Source organism: Leucopleurus acutus, assembly GCF_964270905.1.
Source record: "Leucopleurus acutus genome assembly, chromosome: 11".
Lineage (NCBI taxonomy): Eukaryota > Metazoa > Chordata > Mammalia > Artiodactyla > Delphinidae > Leucopleurus > Leucopleurus acutus.
The window spans coordinates 52,788,494-52,810,760 of record NC_139152.1 but is presented as its reverse complement, the minus strand read 5'-3'; the positions used below and the strand labels follow the sequence as shown (position 1 = coordinate 52,810,760).

Genomic DNA, 22,267 nt, shown 5'->3' with positions numbered 1-22,267 from the left:
ACACCTAAATACCCAGCAGCTGCTGAGCAGCCACATACAACTGTGAACACAGGAAAAAAAGGAAAAAAAAAAAAAGGTCAGCAAAGAGAGAACAATGAAGCAAAGAAATGCAAAGACTAGAGACAGAGAAAATTCCAGGTTTTCCAGTCCCTGGTCCCTAATAAGGTCTGCGTGCATTTGGCTTCCATCAAATCCCTGTCTTTCTTTCTTCTTCCTAAAACTAGTTCAAGTTCATTTGTGTTACTTGGAACAGAAGCTTAAATGCAGCAATAACCAAAATCCTTCATAAGGTCAACTGGTTGATTTATTACTGATCTACCTTTCCTATACTTTCTTTTCATTTGTATTTCCTTAAAAGCCATAAATATGACTTTGGTATGCTATACAGACAAATATGTGAACAGAGATACAGGATTATGCTGAGCACTTTTTTGTGTGTGTGTGCTGTACGCGGGCCTCTCACTGCTGCGGCCTCTCCCATTGCGGAGCACAGGCTCCGGACGCGCAGGCTCAGCGGCCTGGCTCACGGGCCCAGCCGCTCCGCGGCATGTGGGATCTTCGCGGACCGGGGCACGAACCTGTGTCCCCTGCATCGGCAGGCGGACTCTCAACCACAGCGCCACCAGGGAAGCCCTATGCTGAGCATTTTTAAAGGGAAAACCCGTCATCCCCAGGAAGGAGAAAACATAGGAATATTCAAGGTAAAGCCTTGAGATAATTGTACAGCAACCAGAGATGCTTAACTACTAGTAAATTAAATAGCTATCTGATTACCCTCCTACCCAAAGCCGATTTAATTCTGAATAAACCCGATGGGTAGGTCCAATTCAGTCTCCTCTAAGGCATGAGAAAAAGGTCATAACTGAATATAGGGCATTTCGTCTGGAATGCCCCAAGTAATTAGCACCCAACCACACAAAGTTTGGGTGCTCTCCAGTGGTATCCCTAGCCCAGACCCAAATCCAAAACTGAATATCAAACCATCTTAGGGCTTGGCTTAACTATTTACCCTATGACATAACCAGCCCTTCCTGCTATTAGATAAGGGGAAAAAAGTTAACAGAAGCTTAATATCATGGAACTCTGTCCAGGTGTGTGCATCTGTGTGATATGCCAGGTATCAAGACTTTCCTGAGACAGATCCAGTCTCCCCAAAGCTGGATCCGCACCCATCAGATCTGACTACAAGTAAAGCAGTTAAACAAGTATAGCAAGTCAGAGTTGACAATCAGAAGTTTGAACCAATGTAGTGGGTGGCTCTGCAGGATTATATAAACAAAAACAATATTACAGGATCCTAGAGGTGGAAGGGACATGGAGACTCTGTCCAACTTCATCATTTTACAGAGAAGGAAGCTAAATATCAAAACCAAATTTATCAACCAAATCCCTAACTATAGTAACACAGGTGAGATAAAAATCAAAGGGACAAAAAAAAAATCAAAGGGACTGTGACCAGATTATGACAGAATCAAAAAGCATTATTTCCTAAAGCTGCTCTAATGGTTGAAAATTTATTTTTAATTATAAAAGAAAAATTGTATTAGAAAAATCTATGAAAACTACTGTTGAGATATTTTTTGGATATTCTTGTTACTTAAGTTTAGCAAAAGGGTAAAGATTTCTGACCAAATGGGTTAACATTTCAGTTAAGATATTAGACCAAGCACCTTGAAAAGCCAAAATACTGTGTGTTGATTCAGAACCTACATGGTTGTATGCTTGCAACCTTGGCAGACAGGCAGTTTAGGCACTGTGACAAAATTCTCAATGGCAGAGAGATGCTTATTTTAATATAAAAAAATCCAGACATTTACATAGGGCCCTAATAAAAGTCACCAGAAATTAGACTAATATGTCAGTTGGGACCAAAATTAAAAGAATAAATCTTTAAATGGTCCAAATATAAACTTGGTTTTCAAAACTTCTGGCAAGGGGCCATAGTACTATGGATTTGGGTCTTCAAGGGCTGCTTGACCACAAGTATTAGGTAAGTCAACACATCACTGAGGGAGGGCAAAAAGAAAAAACAACAGATAATCTCTGGCAGTTACAATCTACCCTTCATCGTTCAGCACAGAATATTTTAGAAGACTGCTGATAAAATGTTAAGACAGAACCTGTTGTGTTCCCCAAGAAGTGCTACTAAAGTAACTCCTAAAATATAAATCCATTAAAAAGTAGGTCTTCTTGAAAAACAATATTAATTAGAAGCAAACATGAAATTGGTATTATTACTTAAATTAACATCGATAAATACTAAATATTTTAAAAATCTCCCATCAATCTGAATTGACAATTTTATAAATTACATGAATCCTGAAGATTATTTTACAGACAAAACTATTTTTTAAAACTCTATTTGCCACCAGCAATGCAAATGGAAACATGAAGCGATAGACCAGAGGGTGTTGAATATAATCTATGCTTAGTAGAGTCAGCTTTCAACTAATTTAAAGTCCTAGTTGTTAGCCATATCATATTTTGACAGTTTACTCTATTGGTGGCAAAAGCAAACTAAAATTTCCTAAGAAATCTCAACTCTGAGGAATTATATTTTCTGTTCTTCCATTCCAGATAAAATTAAGAAGTGAGATGACTAGATACTCATCACAAATATAGAAGTTCGTGCAATTTCACATTTACCTTAAACTCTACATTTGTACTTTGAAATAATTACTTTTTATAGTAATCTTATGTTAAAAAAAATTCCACACTGATACTTTCCACATGATTTAAAGAAAACTATCTTTAAAAATCATCCTGTTAAGACTGCAAAATTACCCCCATTTGACAGCTTATATCAAACGAGCATATAAACCAAATAAGGCAGGAATGGCACCTTTCGATCATATACTTGTAAATAGTCCAGGGTGAAACTTAACAAACCAGACTCGGATGCATTTTTTTCCGCTCAAAAACAAAACAAAACTGGTACCTGTAAAATTCGGGGTTTTGCTCGGTTTTGGCCTATTAGACACCTACCGGGCCCGCGGGAGCCTGACCCCGCGGCGCGGGCTGCGGTGCGCCTCTGGGTGCACCCCTTGTCTCCGCGCGCCCGCCGCTGCCCCCCCAGCCGCCGGACGCCCCACTCCCCTCCCGGACGCGCGGCGGGAGGCGCGGGCCTGGCTGGCCGTTCCCACGCGTCCAGGCCCGTTATCTGAGCGGCCGCGGCGGCGGGGCCGCCCCGCGCGGGGAAGGGGACTCCGGGATGGCCCCTGCCGCGGGCCCCGCGCCCTCTCCAGGTGGGGGCGGCGTCCCTGCCCCGGCCGCCCCTCCCTCGGGCGCCCGCGTCGCTCGAGAGCCTCCTACGGGCTCAGGTTCGCTCCGGGGACGGGATAAGGTGTCAGCCACGCTGCCAGACGCCTCCCGTCGGCGGGGGCGAAGCCAGCCCTGCCCTCCTTCCATCCGCCCCTCACCGCCCGCGCCCCTCCTCGGCTCAGGAGACGAGGTGGGGGGGGGGTCCCCGCAGGAGGCTGAAAGGGGCGCTGCCTGCGCTCTCAGGGGAGCGGAGGTCGGGGTCACACCTCAACTTGGCAGGGTCCGGGCGTTGAGGGCAGAGGCGGGGCGGGGAGGGAGCCCCAAACTCACCCGACTGAGCGGCTTCCCGGGCCGCGACCGCGGCCAGGCAGAGGCTGAGGCAAACACAGAGCGAGAGGGGGCGCGGGAGGGTCCGCCGCGGGCTCATGAAAGTGCCAGGGAGCCGCCGCCGCCGCCGCCGCCGCCGCTGTCCGAGCCTCCCTCCCTTCCTCCCCGGCTCCGGGCGACGGACGGGGCGGCGGGAGGCATGACGGGAAATTCCTGGGCACTGGCAGCCGAGTCCAAATATGAGCATAGGAGACGAGCGAGGGAGGATCGCGGATCGCGCCCGCCGCGGACGCGGCCCGCTGCCCGGGCCTCGGCCGCCGCCAACTCCCTCCTCCTCCAAATCCTCCTCCTCCTCAGCTGCCAACCCTAAGGCCGCCGGCTGCCGAGTGCAACCGGGAGGTGGAATCCCTCTGACAGAGGGCATCCCTTTCCAGTGTTGGGGCCCAAGAGCAGAGCGGCGCATCCCACCCACGGGTCCCGCCTAAGACCCCTGAAGGGGTAGAAAAGAGAGGAACCACCACGAGGAGAACCGACAGCGAGCCAGGGACCCGCGGGAAGGCATTTAAGGAGTTTGAGAAGACTCTTGCGATGCCCCTAATCAACTGGGAGCTTTGTGAGTAAGTGGATAAAAATATCTGGCAAGTGCTTCTCTTGAGTGTGGTCAGGTGAGGCTGGAGCAGCACTGCCAGTTATGCACACACTCAGGTGAGCCATCCTATACAAAACGAACAGGCATTATAATATATAAAACACCCCCCTGCATTCCAGGTGAGTGGGCCCTTTACACCAGGTGTGTGTGTAGGGTGAGTGTGTGTGTGTGTTTAGCCAGAGTTACAAACGGGCTCTCCCCAAACTTATATCTGAACACCATATATGGAGTTGAGGCAGACTGGCTGACAATAGTTTTTCATACTAGCTAAATGCTGATATTTATTTAGATTAGTCATTCTTTTCACCTCCAGCCTCTCTTCATCTCCCTTACATTAGTTTTGTATTTCTTGTAGCTTATCTGAAGGGCAGTGGTGAAATTTATTCAAAAGGTACTACCTCTGACGACAAGAAATGTCAGTCCCCGATGTTTAATTACAGGCCTAAACCAATAGTTGCCTGACTTTTCTTTGGCACTGATAACCCCTCCAGTAATCAAGGCCAAATGACCCTTAGCTTTTCAAGAGGACATAATTATGTCTAATTACTACTTTTTCTTTTTTACTGGCACTAATGGAACAGGCCCTGGAGATGTAGGATGTTATATAATTACTTATGACCATTTTAAGATGCTACAGAAATGATTCACTGATGCAAAATACTTATGGGGTAAAAGTCAAACAGATTTAGAGTGTGGATTATTCTAACATGACCTAAAGTACGGTAATTTGTACATCACACTATTTGTTTGAAAATGCTATATTTGAAAATTAGAAACTTTGTTTCAAAACGAATTCAATTCTGGCAAAGTATTAAGGCCCATATGCCAAAAACCAGTCCTTTTGCAAGTGGTTCCCCTTAAATCATCTGGTACTGAGAAACTGAATTATTCCTGGCAAATGGGCAGATTTCACCCTCAATGTACTAGCAGTGATAATGAGACAAAGGGCAGATGACCTAAGTAAACTAACAGTAAATAAAATGTAATACAGTAAATTAGGGATTTAAAAGACACAGGCGTTATTACTCAACTTAAGTATCTAGAAGCTGGTTATCTTAAAGGGGATATTCAGGAAACTCTTTATGCATTCTCTCCCTTTCCTCTTTTTTGTATATTTTGTATTACATAAGCACTTTTCTTATTCATTGCCCCCACAATGTGTAGTATAATTCTTTGACCATAGTATTTTTTTTCCTTTTTTTTACTTTTATTTTCGGCTGCCGTGGGTGGGAGGAACGCAGGATCTTTTGTTGCAGGGTGCTTCATTGCCCCGCGCCGGCTTCTCTCCAGTTGTGGCGCGCGCGGGCTTAGTTGCCCCGTGGCATGTGGGATCTTAGTTCCCCAACCAGGGATCGAACCCGTGTCCCTTGTACTGGAGGGTGGATTCTTAACCAATGGACCACCAAGGAAGTCCCGCCCATAGCTCAAATGTTTGTTTAAAAACAAAAGTAAAATGAGCACAGTCATTTGTAGACTGACATATAGGAGCTCCCTAAGTGTAGAGAAAAGCTTGTTTCAAAGGGCTGTAATAATTTTGGCTATATTTAAAATATTTTAGTTGACCTTAAGTACAAAAACATAAAATTACAAAGAACGCAGTATACCACTGCATGTTAATATACGTGGAGGGTTAATTAATTGTATCAACTGCTGACTTGACAGCAATACCAGCAGCTGTTCTAAAGGCTTGAATAAATATGCTAAAGAAGGGAGAAAAGAACAAAAGTTACTGAGTACACAGTAAGTGCCAGACACTGTGCTAGTTGTTTTACACATGGTATTTCATTTAATTCTTCCAAATATCTTTGAGCTTTTTATTTTGTATCCCTATTTTACAGCTAAGGAGAGGCATAGGTAAGTAAATCATGCTACTAAGAAGGGGTAAAGTAGTATTGGAATTCAAATCTCATTTCAAAGTCCACATATATTTTTACTGTACTAATCTGCCCCATTTTCTTTACATTAAAAACAAAACAAAAACCAGGGTATTCAAAAACTGTATTCATTGGGCTCTTGTGGTTTTAAGTAACTGGTGTGCACTTAGGTTACCTCAAGTAATAGGGGTAAAGAATAAATGTGGAAATAAGACCAGAGACTTAACCGGCTTGTCAGGTCATCCTTGGTGGGCCTGGGGGTGGGGGCCTGTGCCTTTGATGGGTACCAGAAACAGGAAAGCTACTACCCTCTGACCACATTCCTATGAGTTTTGTAGTTTAAATCATATATTTCACGTTTTCTCTTTGTTATTATAATCTTAATGACAATCATGTTAACATATTATCTTAAACAATGTTTGTTTTTAAGACAAAGGACCCAGAGGAGGTAACTGTTTCCTGTGCTTCCTATATACCATCCCTCCCCCAACCCAGTGGTGTGCTAGTAAATATTTAACAACCAGATCTGGAGGAAGGAGGCCTGAAGTGTAACAAAACCCAATTTATGTGGGTGTAACGCTCCCACCAGCCCAAGCCTCTGGAGGCAAAGCTGGGGAGAGATGCCCTCAACCAGCTCTTGGGCCCCTGTGAGCCAGTCCCATCACACCACTGCCCCAACCCCTCAGAAATGTCCTCAGAACGCAGCAAAATTCAAGTTGCACAACCACAGCTTTTCTATTCTGGCTCCCACTACCAGCTGCCAGTTCTCCTCTATAGCTCATTATCAAATGCCTCAGCGGGGAAAGTTTGATTCTATCACCACAGTCCCTCTTGGAGAAAGTTCTGGTATGAGGTTATCTCATAAGCCACTGAGCAGCCTGTGGATTGGCTACCTCTGAGCCAGGTGTCCTCTCCTACTTCTGCAGCTGTAGCTAGGGTGGAAGGCTCACGTGCTAGACAACATGGTCACCTGTACTAAAGAAACAGACTGTGCTGCTGCCTTTCTAGGGCATTGCAGTTGGGGCAGCCTCTTTCAAAGGGAGTCTGTAAGCATGGCAGGCATTCAAGCTACAGTCTCTCTGACATACTATTCTCAGCTCTTTCAGTAAATCCCCTCAGCCGTTATGCAAAGCTTTGAGACAGTCCCCATTCCACATACCCAAAGGAACATCTTGGGTGGATGCCAGCAATTGCAAACAGGAGAAAGGACACGTTCGGACTAGATATTATTCAAAAGCCCTCAGGCAGGGTGAGAAACCCTAAGTTAGTACTTCAAATAAATGAACAGTTATCAAGTGCCATTGTTCTAAACCAATAATGATCAATTGGAAAGTAAGGGAATTAATTACCTCCTAGGAGGATGTAACAGATTCTCCAGAAGGAAGTTTTTCTAACTACACTCAATCCAAACTCCCAAAATTCTGCTTTCCTATCCTGCGAGGTAGAATGTTGTCACTCTCACCCCTGCTGAGAACACTGTTTTATACTGACGGAAGCATGCCCCCCGCACCTCAAGGAGCTAGAGTGGGAAGAGAGTTAAGGAGAACTCTTCTCAGCATGAGGGACACAGAGTCAATGCTGACTGGCTAAGAGAGACACAGAACATCTTCTCTCATTCTGAAAAAGGATTTCCTCTTCCATGACAACCCTCCAGCCCCCAGTCACCAAACACACTAAAATGACAAGGACTCTCAAAGGCGGAAGACTGAATTAAAGTGAGCATTTTCCTTGTCTTGGTAAAATGGTTTGCCTGCATCTCAAACGGTATTTTTTAATTTTACAGTTGAGGCCATCCCTTTTGTTGATTAATTCTGAAGAGATTTGAAGAACGTATTCCCATGATTGACGTGCTGCCTGATTCTACCAGCTTTGGCTGTGGATATGCTACAAGAAGTAATAAATATTTAACAAGATGACTTTCAATATTGTAGAGAATTAAATAATCCTCTAGACCAGCAAAGATGCTTGGCTTTTGGCACGATTGTATCACATGAAGTGGCATACCCAAAATCAACTACACACACAGAATAAGGGGGCTGGGAGAGAGGGACAAGAATGAACTTTTAAGTTGGTACAGGAAGATTCTTTTTTTTTTAATTTTATTTATTTTTTTATACAGCAGGTTCTTATTAGTCATGTATTTTATACATGTTAGTGTATAAATCCCAATCTCCCAACATCCCTCCACCACCCCCCGCCAACCCCGCCACTTCCCCCCCTTGGTGTCCGTAGGTACAGGAAGATTCTGATGGGAGACTTCATTCTACTCTTTCACTCAGTCTGTTCCTGAATGCTTCTTATATTGAGAGCATCTCACACCATGGTGTGCGTGTCCAGTGTTTAAAGGTGTGTTTTTTTCACACAACTTATCCCTAACTGCAAACCAGCTCCTTCATGTGTTGTTCATCCAAAGAGGCTCCAATAGGAGGTAGAGGAAACCCTGGCTGTGTTGGGCTTCCTGGGAAATGGTATGTTGCCCTCCAAAATGGTGCTTCATTACAGGATTTTTTGCAGTAGTTTTACCGTTGCCATTAAAGCTTCTGGGACAATGGGTAAGTTACTTAATTACTCTAAGCCTTGATATTCTTTTTTCTCTGTATAATGGGAAAATAAAGGTACCTACCACTCATGATGCTTAGCCCTAGCCCCATGCTAGCAAATGGTAAATCCTTAATAAATATCAATATAGTACTAATGTGATTAACTTTTATCACAACTTACTAACTTTCAATCACCGCAAAGCCACTCTTTGCCTTTAAGCCTTATCTGATAGGAGTTCCTCTGTCTGAAATGACTCATAATTTCTCTTCACAGCTCAGAGTCCTACACTTGTATTCATAATCCCCTCTTAAGGAAGTCTGTCCAGATTTAGTAATCCTGTCAACACATATTTTCTTCAAATTTACTTTTTATATTTATACCCAAGGTTACTAATAGTAACTATGTTTTCAAATATATTTTTAACTTCCTCAAAGTAATCAGAAGGCTACACACTTATATGATTATTCAAATTATTTTTGTGAAAACCAGTTTTAGAATTGCAATCAAAATAAATGATACATTTTGAAAAATATCTTCAGCACAGGAAAATCATCTTTGCATTCTTTCATTCATTCAACAAATATTTACTGAATGCTTTCTATATGCTGGATAGACAATGAACAAGATAAACCAGTAAAATATTTAGTGATAGAGAAATAAGGCAGGGAAGGTTGCTGAAAGTGTTGGGGAAGTAACATTAAAGACATGGAAGAAAGAAGGAAGCCATGCAGTATCTAGGAAAGGAGGAACAGCAAGTGAAAAGGCCATGCCCAAGGCAGAGGCAGGCCTGCCCTGTAGGAGGACCATCCAGGAGGTCGGATGAGAAGAGGGTGGAAAGGGGCCATGGGGGGGGAGCACTAGAAGACGTGGCCTGAGTAATTATAAGGACTTTGGCTTTTATTGTGAGTGAGATGGGAAGCTACTGCAGGGTTTTGAGCAGAAGAGTGACATGATCCTACATTGACTGTTCTGTTAGGCATGCAGAGACAGAAAGGGAGACCAATTAGAGGGTCTTGAAGTAATCCAGGTGAGAGGTAATGGTGATTTTGGAGTAGGAAGGAGGAAGTGGAGGTGGTGAAAAGTGATCAAATTGCAGAGAAATTTGGAAGAAGCGGCCCAGAAGATTTGCTGACAGACCAAATGTAGGGTGTGAAAGAAAGGTTAAGAATGTCTCTATACTTTGTTTTCCTCTTTTTTTTTCTGAGCATTACAGAATTGCCATTTTCTGAGCTCTGGATGACTTAGAAGTAGGTGGTGGGGTAGTATATTAGAAGCTCAGTTTTGGACATGTTAAGTTTGAAATGACTTTTAAACATACAAGATAATGTTCATCTAGACCATTAAATATGAAAATTGCACATATAGGGGAATGTCTGGGCTGCAGATAGTATATATGATATCTAAATCCTGAGAAGTCCCTGGATTGATTAAAAAGAAGAAAAAAAAAAAATGCCAGCAGGGCCACTGAGAAGGTGAGGCTAAAAAGGTAGTAGGAAAATCAGTCAAGTATGGAGGCCTAGGAAGCAAATGAAGCTTTTTTTTCTTTCTTTCTTCAACTTATATACTTAGAATATATTCTTTGTGGATAAAGACAGAAATTATTTAGAATCAAAATAGGATAGATGAATAACCAAATAAAGTTATATCCTTTTTATGCTTTAAATGAGTAAACATAAAATATTAAAAATGATTTTATTTTGTGACTTATAAATCGTCTCTGAAACTTACCCTAAAAGATAGTCTCTAGGTATCTGAGGAATAGCAGCACTGGAATACAGGTATATTCTACCATTGTAACCACAGTGAAAAGCTATCCCTATAGGTCAAATGGCCAAATACCAAATATTTGTGGTGTGTAAATGACAAGGTCTATCAGACAGGTGGGAATAAAGACATCTCTTCAGAGAGGAACTTTTGTGAGGCTCAACTATATACAAAGTGGTTTTAAAACTGTTGTTTGAAGTATTGTACAGATGTTGCTTTTATAGTTTTTAAAGCTGGTGGTCATAAAAGCAGAGAGAGAAATAATCTTGCAGTTAACAGATTTCTCTTCAAACTCTGGCTATGCCATGTGATGGCTGTGCATGATTTTACAGTTCACATCTCTGGGATTTAGTTACCTTATCTTTAAAATGAAATAATACCTGCTCTGCCTGTTCTGCAAGATGTTGGTGGAAGTCGAATGATATAATGAGGGAGCTTTCAAACTACTGATATCTAAAGCAAAAGTCATGATTGAGGCGAGGTACATTTTTCTAAATTCACCTACTTTTGTTTCTTTGTATAAGCCACAGTTCTCTATGTATCTTGAAGATACCTCCTTGAGATCCCAATTAAAAAAAAAAAAGTTCCTCTAAGGAAAATGCATACATACACACAAGCCCACAAAATTTGGTATACAATTGCACACTGATCGAAAATCACTTTGGAAAGCAATAGGAGTCGTAATTTCTTATGTGGAAAAGAAACCTAATGAAAGTATCACCAAAAAAACAATTAGTGTGTAGTAGGCTATGGGGCAGATCAGAAGAGGATAGCGGTGTTGGGAAGGCAACCCAGGCAGATGCAGAAACACAAGCTTGAGGTAATGAGAGCCCCTAGTCTAAAATGGTAGCCATGAGACTAGAGATGAACAAGGAGATGTGATAAGAATAGTTGCCAGATAAAATGCAGTATGCCCAGATAAATCTGAATTCTAGATAAACACCAAATAATTGTTTAGTATATCCTAAATATTGCATGGGGCATACTTACACTAAAACATTATTCATGGTTTATCTGAAATTCCATTTTAACTGGGCATCCTGTATTTTTATTTGCTAAGTCTGGCAACCCTAGAGAGAAACCGGTGAACTTATTCCTACCCTCATCCCCATGTTTCTGAGGCAGATTCTGAAACAACAAACAAAACAATGTGTACAACGTGACCACTGTGAAAAGGACAGAGTCATTAAGAGCTAGTCCAGCTCTTTTGTGGATCCTGAAGAGATCAATAAAGATGTCAAACAGTTCTTCACAGACCTATTTATTTCCCAGACAGGGCATGAGAGTTACTAATATTGTGGTTATATTCTATTCTCCATATATGAGTTTCGTACTGTCCAGTACAATCTACCTGAATGTGTGTGTGCACATGTGTGTTTAATGTATGGGCTAATTAGCAAAAGAACCACTGGCTCACAGTTGCCCTGGACAGAAACATGAATTGGAGGACCCACAGCCTGTCCATCATCCGCCACCTACACACACACACACACACACACACACACACACACACACACACACACACACGTGCACATGAGACTGGGCAGGGAAGTTTCTTCCCTATGCAGCCCAAGCCTGTGGTCTTACTTGATTGGACAGTGTATGGTATGAGTGGGGAGGAAGAAGTTTAAACAACGAGGTCCCTTTCAGTGGAGAAGTAGGAACAGTTGAAATATTCAAAGAAGGAAATCCATTTGAGGTGATATTACAAACCCGAAGGCAGGACAGGCAGGAGTATTCAGGTGACTTTCTCCATCTAAAAGCTTAAGGCCTTTAAGGTCTTCTCATCTCCTGGGTAATACAGGTGAAAATCCAAACTAGAACTGCAAAATTTAACCCTTATCTCTTCTACTTTGTAATTCTGTTCTGAAATTACCTTCACCGTGTCCTAGTGTCTCACTCTGTGGAGGCGGAAAAGTCATGAGAGCAAGGAGAAAGGGGTCTGGTTTCACTTCTCTTGTAGGTATAGCGGCAGACTAGGATTCACAACCGATGATCAGCAGTACCCAAGAACAGCCCACAGTGAAGCTGGAGACCACAAAAGGCCCACAGCCCACACCTCTGCAGAGCATTTTGGAGAAGACAGGTGGAGGATAAAGTAAGGCCAAACCTCATGACTGGCCGGTGACTTGGTGAAGGCTGTCCCTGAGCAAAAGTGAGTTTTGCAAATTTGGGGGTAGTAGAGATATGGAGCAAGACGTTGCAGGACTTGGATAATGACTGAACTCTCAACAGTAATAGAGAACTTTGAGAAGGAGCCTATATTCTTCTTTTGTGACTCCCCATAGTGTGATGAGTGCTCAATAAATGCTGTTGGCCGACTCTTTTAAACTGGGGATGGGGGAGAGGGGCACAAGGTTTGAAGGGGAAGGTGGGAGATGGTTAAGGAAGAATTTATGTACGTTCAACGGTCATAGAGAAAACAAATAGACCAAATAAAACTATTAGGCTTTTAACTTTCCACAGTTGTGTAAAATGAAATAAAAATAGTTAGTTCCTTCTAAAAACCATTATATTCTGTTCCCAGTGGTAACAATTATGACTAGAACTGAAATGAAAACATATAACTATATCACAACCAAAGCTCTGAAAACTCAAGATATTTAGTGGAAAGAAATCCTGAAGAAACACTTAGTAGAGTGTTTGAAGTAAAAGCAAAACATTAAAACAATAAAAACTTTTCCAAAGGAAACAAATGAGGCTCAGCTAATTTCATGTCACTTCACAGCAATAAGGAAAAAAACGTTGGAAAATCTATACATTATGTAAGCAATGATGTTATAAACATGAACTGTTTCCAACTTTGCCTCTAAAATTCCTTTGGGAGATGGCTGAACATATTATTTCCTGTTCTTGTACTCTGTGGGAAGTAACACACCCATTTTAATCTTTGTCACTTTTTCCTATATCAACATTCATGGGAGGAATTAGCACTGATAATTCTCCCAAGGTTGATATCTCATATTCAGAAGTCTTGTGGCAGTGGGTCTCAAACTTAAATATCAGAATACCTGGAGAACTTATTACTATCCTGAGATCTCTCCCAGATACAGTGATTCAGCAGGTCTGGTGAGGGATTCAGGAATCTGCGTTTCTAACAAGTACCCCAAATGATTCTAAGACAGGTGTTCCACAGACCTTTCTCTGGTTTAGAATAACAAGGGTAATTTTCATGTCTACCTTCCAACTGAGGAGGATAAGTTTCGAGCTCTTTTTTCTATAATGCCCATAAGAATGGTGGAAAGGATTACAGGAAAATACATGAGAGTATACATAACACAGCTTTCATGACCTTTACAGGAAACTCAAATAACTACAATTTTTGATTTATAATAAGCCTTGAAATGAGGCACTGAAAGATTCTGAGTTGCATCCTGAGCCATCAGTCATTAATCTCCCCATAGTTTTAACGCTGTGAATATTTTATTGTATTCCTTGAAAACTGGTTAGTTTTAAATCAGGTTATAACTCCTAGGTAAGTGGAATATTAATTTTTTAAAAAATTACTCCAGGTAAATGGGAATTTTCTGTACCAATCTAATATTAGAATATGATACACTTTATGAAATACAGTTGATCCTTGAATAATACAGGAGTTATGGGTGGCGATCCTCTGCACAGTCAAAAATTCAAGTATAACTTATAGTCAGCCCTACCTATACTCGGTTCCTCAGTATCTGCGGTTCTGCATCCGCCAGTTCAACCAATCTCGAATTGTGTAGTATTTACTGTTGAAAAAAATCCGAATATAAGTGGACCCATGCAATTCAAACCCATTTTAAAGGTCAACTGTACTTTATTATAGTACATATTTTTTTCTGAACATAATGAAAATAGCATTCTTCTCCAGACATTTAAATTACATAAGGCAATATTTATTCCACCAATGTCCATATATAAGGTTCTGTTCGATAACTAAGTAGTGTTTTAAGTATATTCAGCTGTTCTTGGGGAAAACCAAGAAAAGTGATTTTGATTTTTCTATGTTATTTAAGCATAGTGGAAAATGAAAATTTATATAATTAGGCAGTTTTACTTAGATATGATACATTGTAACTTTTGAAAATGTGGTTTTATTTAAATGGGATATATTGAAATGTGGTTTATTTAAATGTGAAACAATGTATAATTCATAACGATGAATAGCAGAATGAGTGGCCAATCAACAAGGCTCATGGCTAGCTCTCCGAATGTGCGAACAGGATTCAACAACCCACATTACTGTTCATAACCAGTCTCTCTTCTTTACTGTCTGCTTCTTTCTCATCCCTATTGCTCCTGTTATCTTCCAGGGATCTACACCACACAACAGAGCCTCAATGATACCAGATATATACCACAAAAAATTAATTTGTAAGACTCCTACTGTTAAAAGATTATACCAGCCTATATATTTAGAGTCACATTAAGGAACATTGCAATAACACAGGACTGATTTTGGACTATCATTTTCAAGATTTAATGTCTTCTGTTGGTGAATCACAGCTGGTCCTTTCCAGTCAGGCTGACATCACTCTAATCACTTACACTACCCTAGTTCCACGGATGATAATTCTTGAATGCTGTCATAATCAGGATCTTAATCTCAATGTTACTCACATTGAGAAAAAGAAATTTACATTTAGATTTTCTGCCTCTTTGAAGTAGAAGTACTGAGCATAAAAATAATTTTTGGACACAATAGTTGGGCAAAACTAATAATAAAACGAGTAATTTAGGAGAGATGAAAAACTAACAAGGTATACTGTTTCAAAGTCAAATAAAAAGGGAGAATACATTAGTTTCAAAAGAACAAAAGTAGTTAATGGTGAAGAAGAACAACCAGTTATAGAAATAAAGATGTCAAAACTTCTGGGCTTTCAAAACTGCACCCAGTCAGGATATACCAGAGCATTCACCATTAATATGATGTTTAGTTTAGATTTTTGGTAAATATCTTTTATCAGATTTAGGAAGTTCCCTTCTACTCCTATTTTTCTAAGAATTACTTTTCTATGAAAGGATATACGCATTTGGAATTTTATCAGATGGTTTTACTGCATCTATCTGAGATGATCATATTAAATTCACTTATTTTGTTAGTGGGACAAGTTACATTGGTTTTCTAATGTCAAACTAATCTTGCATTCCTGGAATAAATCCAACTTGGTCATGATATGTAATTCTTACTCAGATGCTGCAGTTTGGCTTGCTGACCATTTTGGTTTGTTTGGGATTTTTGCATTTATTCAGGGGGCTTGCCCTATAAATTTTCCCTTTCTGTTTGGTTTCTGCATCAAAGTTATGTTAATCAGTCCACTCCCTTTCTCTATTTGCTGGAATGGGAAATATATCATTTCAAAAAGGAGGCACTGAAGAGATTATAGATTTTCCAAGGTCTCTCTTATGCGTGAGCATTGTTAAGGGTAACTACAATGAAAAACAAAGGGATGTTAAAAATAAATCACATTATCAAGTAGTTGGTTTCATACAGCCTGATTTAGAGATGGTGACAGGGATATATGACAGCATTTTACATTATTTCACTTAATTCTCTCAACTGCATCATAATCAGTTTTAAAAATGAGGAAATTGAGTCTTAGACTACATGACTTGCCTAAGGTCACACAACCAGGATGTGTTAAAGTCGAAATGTGAACATGGTTCTCTCACTCCAGAGACTGTGCTCTTAAACCACGCCTCCTTTTTTCCCCCTCTCTCAATACAGGAATCCAGTGTTTGTAAGACCTTTCATATACCTGCTAACTGTAACAACCCACAGATCTGCCACCAAAATAAACATAGCCTTTTCCAAAGTGCTGTAAAAAGTCTAAAATGTCTGAGCTTCATTACCAAAGGTTGGTAGTGATTCAAAATATACTAGCAGGGCTTCCCTGGTGGCGCAGTGGTTGAGAGTCCGCCTGCCGATGCAGGGGACACGCGTTCGTGCCCCGGTCCAGGAGTATCCCACATGCCGCGGAACGGCTGGGCCCGTGAGCCATGGCCGCTGAGCCTGCGAGTCCGGAGCCTGTGCTCCGCAACGGGAGAGGCCCGCGTACCAAAAATAAAAAAGAAAGAAAAAATATATATACTAGCAGAGGAGATCAAATTAATAAGATGAAGTAAAGACAATTATGGAAATTCTAATTAAGGTAAGCATTCAAATATATGTAATAAATGTTTGTGGAGAAATTTTGTAAAATACATATACAATATAACAGATTGGAATTCACTGCTAAATCTTGGAGTATTTCCCTCCAATAGTACGTATATGATATATTCCTTTCACTCTAGATACATAATTTTTCACTTTTAACAACTCTGGTATAGAAATTCATTTTAGAATAAATGGTGTCTTAAAAAATCACTGTCAAAGTTAGAAAAAAAATTGCGGTCTAACCTGCATTACTTCCCATTTCTTCCAGGGAATTGATGTTTGCTTTTATCTGGGGGAACTACTAACTGTAAACACTTTAACTTCTCTCTTTGCTTGCAGATTTTTGCACCATGCTGGTGGAAGGAACCGAAACCAGTCTGAATGAAGATCAGCTGGTTCTTTTGCGGTCCCGTTCCAGATGGGACATTTACCCTGACTCTGAGGTTGTTCTAGCTTTATGGTAGGGTCTCCTATTAGAATCCACATCTTCGGTGTTACTTTTATTGTTGTTTTCCTTTCTTACTTAGTGCCAGAGAAAATGCTGCCTCTTCCGACTAACAGTATCTTAGATGAAATACAGTATATTTGAAATAATGATTATGCAACTTAAGAAACACATAGACAATATTTTCCACACCTTAAGTATTCCTCAAAGACATTATTTTAATGATTGCCCATGATTCATATAATCCATAATTCATTATTTATTCTCATTTTTGTAGATTTCTATTGCTTCTAATTTTTATTACAGAATAAAGCTGTAATGAACATCATTTTCATATCTTCATGTCATCCTGATAATTTCTTCAGAATAAATTCCTAAAAATTTATTGGACTTCAAAATTTATTGGCAAAACTATGTATAGCAAAATTGACCTATAGAAATAAGCATCACTTTACATAACTACCAGCATTAATATAAGGGGCCTACTTCCCCTAAACTTAAGAAAAATTGTGAAGTTTCATATGTAAAAAAACTTTCTCAATTGTTGATTAATTTGCATTTATATCTGTGGCTGACTGTTTCATGTTTTTGTTGGCCATTTGCAGCTCTTCACTTGTGGGTCATCTCCTGATGTCATTTGACTATTTTTCTATTGGGATGTTAGTCTTTTTATGTTAGAATAATTTTTACTTGTAGAATATTACTGCAAATCATATATAGTGCTAACATCTTTCAATTTCCTTGTCTTTTCATTTGTTCTTAGACATTTTGGATGTACTGATCATTTTAATATAACCAAACATGTTTCTTTATGGTTTCTTTCTTTGTTTCTGTGCTTAACCCTCTATCAAATGTTTTCCTCTGATTTTTTTATTAGTTATTTTGTGACTATTTTTCAATTCTTTATTCCTCCTGGAATTTATCTGGGTATGTGTAGAAGACTCTTTACAAGTGAAAACACAGAAGACAAACTACTGTAGATACCACATTGATGATATAAAATCTAACGTGAAAACAGAACTGAAGGGGCTTCCCTGGTGGCGCAGTGGTTGAGAGTCCGCCTGCCGATGCAGGGGACACGGGTTCATGCCCCGGTCAGGGAGGATCCCATATGCTGTGGAGCGGCTGGGCCCGTGAGCCATGGCCGCTGGGCCTGCGCGTCCGGAGCCTGTGCTCTGCAATGGGAGAGGCCACAACAGTGAGAGGCCCGCATACCGCAAAAAAAAAAAAAGAACTGAAGTGAATTCAAAAAGAAAATGTCTAATCTGCCCCCTTATCCATTCTCTCCCCTAAACCAAATGACTCTATGTTTGCATATTATTCTCGTTCTCATTGTTTCCAGCTAATTGCTTAGAACAGTGTTCTCCAAACTTTTTTTACTTCATGGCGCTGAAAGAAAAGGATAATCATTGTACAGCGCCCTGGTTAAATGGAGGAAGCTACTTAACAGCCTGCCAGAGGTCACTAGGCCTTGAGCTCCACCACTCCAAGTCCTAGTGCTACTCTAAAGGCTACATCTAAATGGTACATCTGTAACCATTTGTGGCACATCAGTTGGGAAGTCCATAATATTTCTGTCAGTTATCATGTTCCTCTGAAAGGAACCCTTCCCCAAAATGTTACTAGGGTCTATAAATCAGATGCTGGTAGTAAGGTAGAGAAGCCCGACTGTGACTGTCAAATAAAAAGAGAGCACTGAACAAAGTAAACTGAACATTTGTTGTGTTATTGGGACATACAAAATTTTTGTGAAAGAATCCTCTCAGTCAAGTTAGTATGAGGAAATTGAGTGACTTCCACAGTGTGGAAGTATCTGGTCATTAAAATATTCTAAGTTACTACAAGCCAAAGGGTCTGTGCCTCTTCTAAGGAAACACAAGTTGCAGGAAACACAGGCTTCTGGCCCTGGTATATTAGGGCTCTAACTTTTGTGCTTAATTTTTTAAAACTTTCATTGAATGATCCACTTTTTCCACTAATTTTTAAAGCCAATCTTTATCATATACTAAATTCTTACATATCAGAGTATCTTCGGAATTCAAGTATCCATTAACCACATACTGTTATGATAATGGATCATAAAATACTCTTACAAAAAGTGCTCTTTAAAAAGTCAATCCCAGGAATTCTCTGGTGGTCCAGTGGTTAAGACTCCATGCTTTCACTGCTGAGGGCGTGGGTTCAATCCCTGGTCGGGGAACTAAGATCCCACAAGCCGCACGGTGCAGCCAAAAAAGAAAAAGAAAAATCAATCCCTCCTCAAACATTCTTCCCCACTTCACAACACCTCCTACATTAATGTCTGTCTTTGACAGTGTCTTGCAGATTGCCATTCAAAACACAATGCAAGTGCAATGAAAATTCACTACAAAGTGAACTTGCAAGTCTCACAAATATGTAGTATTTCATGAAATTGATAAAGATGATGGAAGACTATTCAAATCATGAGTATAGCCATAGAATGTGTCAATAAGTCCAGTGAGCAATTAAAGGAAAGTTGCCAAGAACAAAAAAACAATGATACATGAAGCACATAAGGGAATGATTTGACTAGAAGATACCCTTACAAAAATGGATGAAGTCTGGGATCTTTTGTAAAATGATTTGATTATGGAACAGCCAACATGAAGTAAAAATAATCATTCCATGTTTCAAATAATTTTGTCAAAAAATATTTCTAAGAGTTAAAATATTTATAAGTTAACTATGTTATACAGAAAGTTTTTTTTGTAATCTTAGCAAAAAATTTTAAGTTAAAGTTCTAGTGAAACTATTTATGAAAATTTGGTCCCAAATTTAAATAGATTTAATTTAAGTGACCTTCTGGTATCAGTTATGCTCAGGTAAGAATCTGTTTCAAGGTATTAGTTGTCTGACTATATATTTGTGCAACAGTGTTGACACAGATTTAATTTGCTTTAACATCTGATAGGGCCAGTCTCTCTTTATTAATCATATTTTATTAAGAATTTAATATCTTTCTTGTTTATCCTACCAGCTGATATTCTATAAATTAATTTAAAATACGAAGACATTAATTTTAATCTATGGAAAACTTTACTGGAATTGCATTAAACTTCTTTACTAATTTAGGAAGAATTAGGGAGCCTATTTGCTATATTCAGTCTTTTTATCAAGGAAAAATTATTGTCTCCATTTATTTGTTTTCTTTGATCTCTTTTAGAAAAGTTTTCCTCACATACATCTTATATATTACTTGTTGAATTTATTCATAGGTGATAACAGTGTACCTATCTATCAAATCACCATCTAAAACAGAATATCCCTATTCAACATGCAGGCACCAATCCCAAGACAGGAGTTGTTTTTGGTAAAGAGCATGAATGATTTTCAAAGACGGGGACAATAATGAATAGCATAACAGAACTTATTTCCAGCAATATGATGGAATAAGACATCCTGAATAAACCTCCCAAAATAAAACATCTTTTTTACTGGATTAAACATGAAAAACATCTTTCAAAGTGAATTACTGATCTGGCAGTAAAGTAAGAGGAATCCTTAGAGGCCAAAAATGAAACAAAAGCAGAAAATCAAAGATATAATCAGATGCGGGAGCCAGTGGTGACCCAAAGAGCACCAGCTGAACCCTCGTGACTTAGAGTTTTTAACAGCAGAATATATATTCTTCTCAAGTTCACATGGAACATTCTTCAGGATAGACCATATGCTAGGCCATAAAACAAGCTTCAAAGGTTAAAAAAAATTGAAATCAAACAAGTATGTTATCCAACCACATGGAATGAAATTAGAAATTAATAACAGAGAGAAATACGGGAAATTCACAAATATGTGGAAATGAAACAAACTTCTAAATAACCAATGGGTCAAAAAAGAAACCACAGGGAAATTAGAATACTTTAAGATGAATGAAAATGAGGACACAATATATATATCAAAATGTATGGGACACAGCTAAGGCAGTGCTTAGAAGGAAATGTATAGCTGTAAACGCCCATATTAAAGAAAGAAAGGTCTCAAATCAATAACTTAAACTTCCACCTAAAGACACTGGAAAAAGAAGAGCAAAATAAACCCAAAGCAAGTAGAAGTAAGGAAATAATAGACTAGAGTGGAAATTCATGACATGGAGCATAGAAAAACAATAGGCAACATCAACAAAGCAAAAGATGATTCTTTGAAAATATCAAAATTGGTAAACTTGTAACTAGACTGACCAAGAAAAAAAGAAAACTCAAATTATTAAAATCAGTAACAAAAGAAGGGACATCACTACTGACATTACAGAAATAAAGAGGATTATAAGGGAATACTATGACTAACTATATACCAACAAATTACACAACAAATGAAATGTAAAAATTCCTAGGACACAAACTACTGAAATTGACTCAAGAAGAAATGGAAAATCTGAATAGACCTATCACAAGTGAAAGGACTGATTTAGTAATCAAAAAACTGCCTATAAGGCCTAGGCCTGATGACTTCAATGGTGAATTCTACCAAATATTTAAAAAATAATTAATACAAGTTCTTCACTAACTCTCCCCAAAAACAGGAGGGACCACTTCCCAATTTATTCTGAGACCAGTATTACCATGATGCCAAAATCAGACAAAGACCTCACAAAAAAAGAAAACTACAGACCAAATGTCTCTTTTGAATATAGATACAAAAATCCTCAACAAAATACCAGCAAACTAAATTCACCAACATATTAAAAGGTTTATACACCATGATTATGGCTTGAGTGTTATCCCAGGAATGGAAGGTTGGTTTAGCATTTGAAAATTAATCCCTGTTATCAGGAGAATAAAGGACAAAAACCATATGATCATCTCAACAGAGACAGCATTTGACAAAATCCAACACCCTTTCATGATAAAAACAATCAACAAACTAGAAATAGAAGGGAACTTCCTCAACTTGAAAAAAGAAAATGAGTAAATACTTTGAGGTCAGTGAAATGAAGACACAACACACCAAAAGCTAACGTCATACCTAATGGTGAAAGACTGAATGCTTTCCCTCTAATTTCAGGAACACGGCAGGGATATCTGCTCTCCCCACATCTGTTCAACACCATATGGGAAGTTCTGGCCAGGGCAAGTAAGTCAAAAACAAAAGAAAAAGCATCTAGAAAAATTAAAACTACCTTTTATGCAGATGACATGATCTTATATATAGAAAGTTCTAAAGAATTCACTGAAACCTATTAGAACTAATAAATAAGTTCAACAAGGTGGCAGGACCCAAGATCAATAAGCAAAACCCAACTGTATTCTATA

The 22,267-nt window shown here is 39.4% G+C and overlaps 1 protein-coding gene across 1 annotated transcript in view; it reads right to left on the bottom strand.

Annotated features, from left to right (window-relative positions):
* Positions 1-3,835, bottom strand: part of MSRB3 (methionine sulfoxide reductase B3) — a gene marked incomplete at its 5' end in the record, with an annotated part of 162,809 nt that extends 158,974 nt beyond the window's left edge. Inside the window, 3 exon segments of the mRNA XM_082849687.1 lie at positions 3,592-3,672; positions 3,675-3,739; positions 3,742-3,835. Of these exon segments, the coding sequence (XP_082705813.1) occupies positions 3,592-3,672; positions 3,675-3,739; positions 3,742-3,835 (240 nt within the window).
* Between the last annotated feature and the right edge of the window lie 18,432 nt (positions 3,836-22,267).